At 39.5% G+C, this 2,500-nt stretch overlaps 1 protein-coding gene across 5 annotated transcripts in view; it reads right to left on the reverse strand.

The window, feature by feature from the left end:
- Positions 1-2,500, reverse strand: part of LOC147029871 (nck-associated protein 1-like) — an 87,941-nt gene that overhangs the window by 43,343 nt on the left and 42,098 nt on the right. For all 5 annotated transcript variants that reach the window (XM_085873311.1, XM_085873310.1, XM_085873309.1 and 2 more), the window contains one exon: positions 683-825. In XM_085873311.1, the coding sequence (XP_085729437.1) occupies positions 683-825 (143 nt within the window). The remainder of the gene's footprint in view (positions 1-682; positions 826-2,500) is intronic.

Raw genomic sequence — 2,500 nt, forward strand, 5'->3', positions numbered from 1 at the left:
GTTTATGTCGAATCATCCAAAAAGGAATGGAGGAAGAGCACAGGCCTCAAAGACCAAATGGCCTCCTAATAAATCAAAGTGTTTTTTTTTGTTTTTACCTTTAGCATGAAGACATGCGACAAGCAGCGACGTCAAGTTGTTCAGGGGATTGCAAATGTGTCAATTTCAAATAAATCGGATTTAAAAAAAAACAAAATTCACAACTATGGACAAACTACAAAAACCACAATTGTGCAATTCTATCGTGTGTCAAGAAATAATTTCCATTCCATAAAAAAAAAACAATACCACAAACTATTACATTTAATACTTTTATATTTCTTTCCATAAATTATAAGGGCTGAAAAAGGGTATATTTATATACTTAACGATTACAAATCCAAACCTTTTCAAAACATTAAAAGCCAAATTAATAACCTTGCAGCTTCGGTCGAATTACCAAAAATTGACTCATCAATATTTCACATTTGTATTCATAAAAAATGAGTCATAGGACCGATGTGACAACCAGCCAAAACCCCCTTTAAATTTGTGCTCAATGATGCAAGACCTCCCATCGTCACACCACTAGGAATGACATCAAACTCATTGGACTAAGCACGTGACCAACCAAGCAATCTTGCGGTCGTCGAGATGGGTCACCAATGTTAAGCCCAGAGAGCTCACCGAGATGAAGACTTACCTAGTGCCATTGGTCATCTCATGAGCGTAGTTGTAAAGGCCGACGATAGCTTTGCGTTCATCAATACGAGACAGCATGAGCATCATGGTCACGTACATCACCACCAGATCCAAGTAATGCTTGGTGAGGTCAAAGTTGACAGTCTGAGAAGGAAAACCAGTTTACAGGAAATGGAGTCTCACAAAGACACTGATGAAAACGATCTCCGGAGTTCAACATCTTGCATCATACACCAAATATATCTTGTCGAAATTACATCAATATGATGTCCACTGTAAGACATTTAAATTGTATATCACCAAGCCAAAGAAATTGGTGCATCTCAGCCTGGGCAGCAAAACAATAATTGAACAAGAAAGAGCAATCAGAGATTGCAGACCCTCACCAGAACTTGTTTGGTGTGGTGTTTGTGTAGTTTTGTATGGAGTATTTCGTGTGGCGTTTGTGTACTGGTGTGTTATGTAATTAATGAGATATAATTAGAACTGCCACTTTATAACGGCTGGCAGTGAAGACCGAGTAGCAAGACGTCCTGCTTTGATCGGACACCTGGCCCTGACCCATGACATTTTAAATATTATTATTCAATTGAATTTAGAATGGGATTAAAATAAATTCAATTCAAATCAAATGTAAGACCAAATAGGTACAGTCCTGCATTGGAGTAATCAGAAGGAATCTGCATAGGATTTGCATTTCAGGTGCTGCTACTCTACCCTCAAACACTATTCTACATTCTACATGATCCAGGCACAGCCAAGTGAGCCTTATACAAAAACACACACACACACACACACACACACACACACACACACACACACACACACACACACACACACACACACACACACACACACACACCTGAAGACGACGATGATTCACGAGCGGTATTTGACGATGTAGATTGTTTCAGAAGTCAAGGATGAGACAATGTGATAATTTTTGACCAAGTTATAAAAATGATCAACATGATGTGGTACGAGTGACAGGTTATTCGCTGCAAAATGTCGAAAACCCGGTTTTGTTCAACAACTTTCAAAATTTGACCTTTGCATAACCTTTAAAGGTCACAAAACAATGTTGTGGACATTAAAATAAGGAAACAGGTTAGGTGCTATAGCTTATTGGAGTTAGTTCGTCGAAGAAGGTCGAAAACCCGGTTTGATTCCCACAACTTTGAAAATTTGACCTTTGTGATCTTTAAAGGTCAAAGATCAAGGATTATGACCTTTGGTGCAAAACTTCCTCTGGAACATTCCAGGAACAATATAACGTCATAAAGGCTATATGGCATTTCGCACTCCTCGGATTATCCAGACTTTCATGAAATCAGCGTAAAAACAAACTTGAAGGGGGCACCATGGGCAAGGTGCTTGAGATAGAGCAAAATGGTTTCAAGACTTTAGGTGAGGAATGATCTCAAGATTATGCATAAAAAATATTGTCATCCTAGCTCTCAAACTTTGGGCGGTCGTGTGATTTTTATGTCAACATTCACAATTTTCTAAGTTCGTGACCCTGACCTTGGGACGAAAATGAAAAATCGAGCTCCGTAGGGCTATGCAGGTGTCATTGGGCGAACCAAATACCGAAACCCCTGCCAGATTCGACAAACCCCCTCAGAGAAGATGGATTTTTCAGTCAAAATTCGCAATTTTCTAAGTTCGTGACTTTGTGACCTTGACCTTGGGACGAAAATGAAAAATCGAGCTCCGTGTGGCTATGTAGGTGCCATTGGGCTAACCAAATACAGAAACCCCTGCCAGATTCGACAAACCCCCTCGGAGAAGATGGATTTTTACGTCAAAATTCGCAATT

This window comes from Eptatretus burgeri, chromosome 3, assembly GCF_056783735.1.
Source record: "Eptatretus burgeri isolate ZD-2024b chromosome 3, Ebu_testis_v1, whole genome shotgun sequence".
In the NCBI taxonomy this organism is placed as follows: Eukaryota; Metazoa; Chordata; class Myxini; order Myxiniformes; family Myxinidae; genus Eptatretus; species Eptatretus burgeri.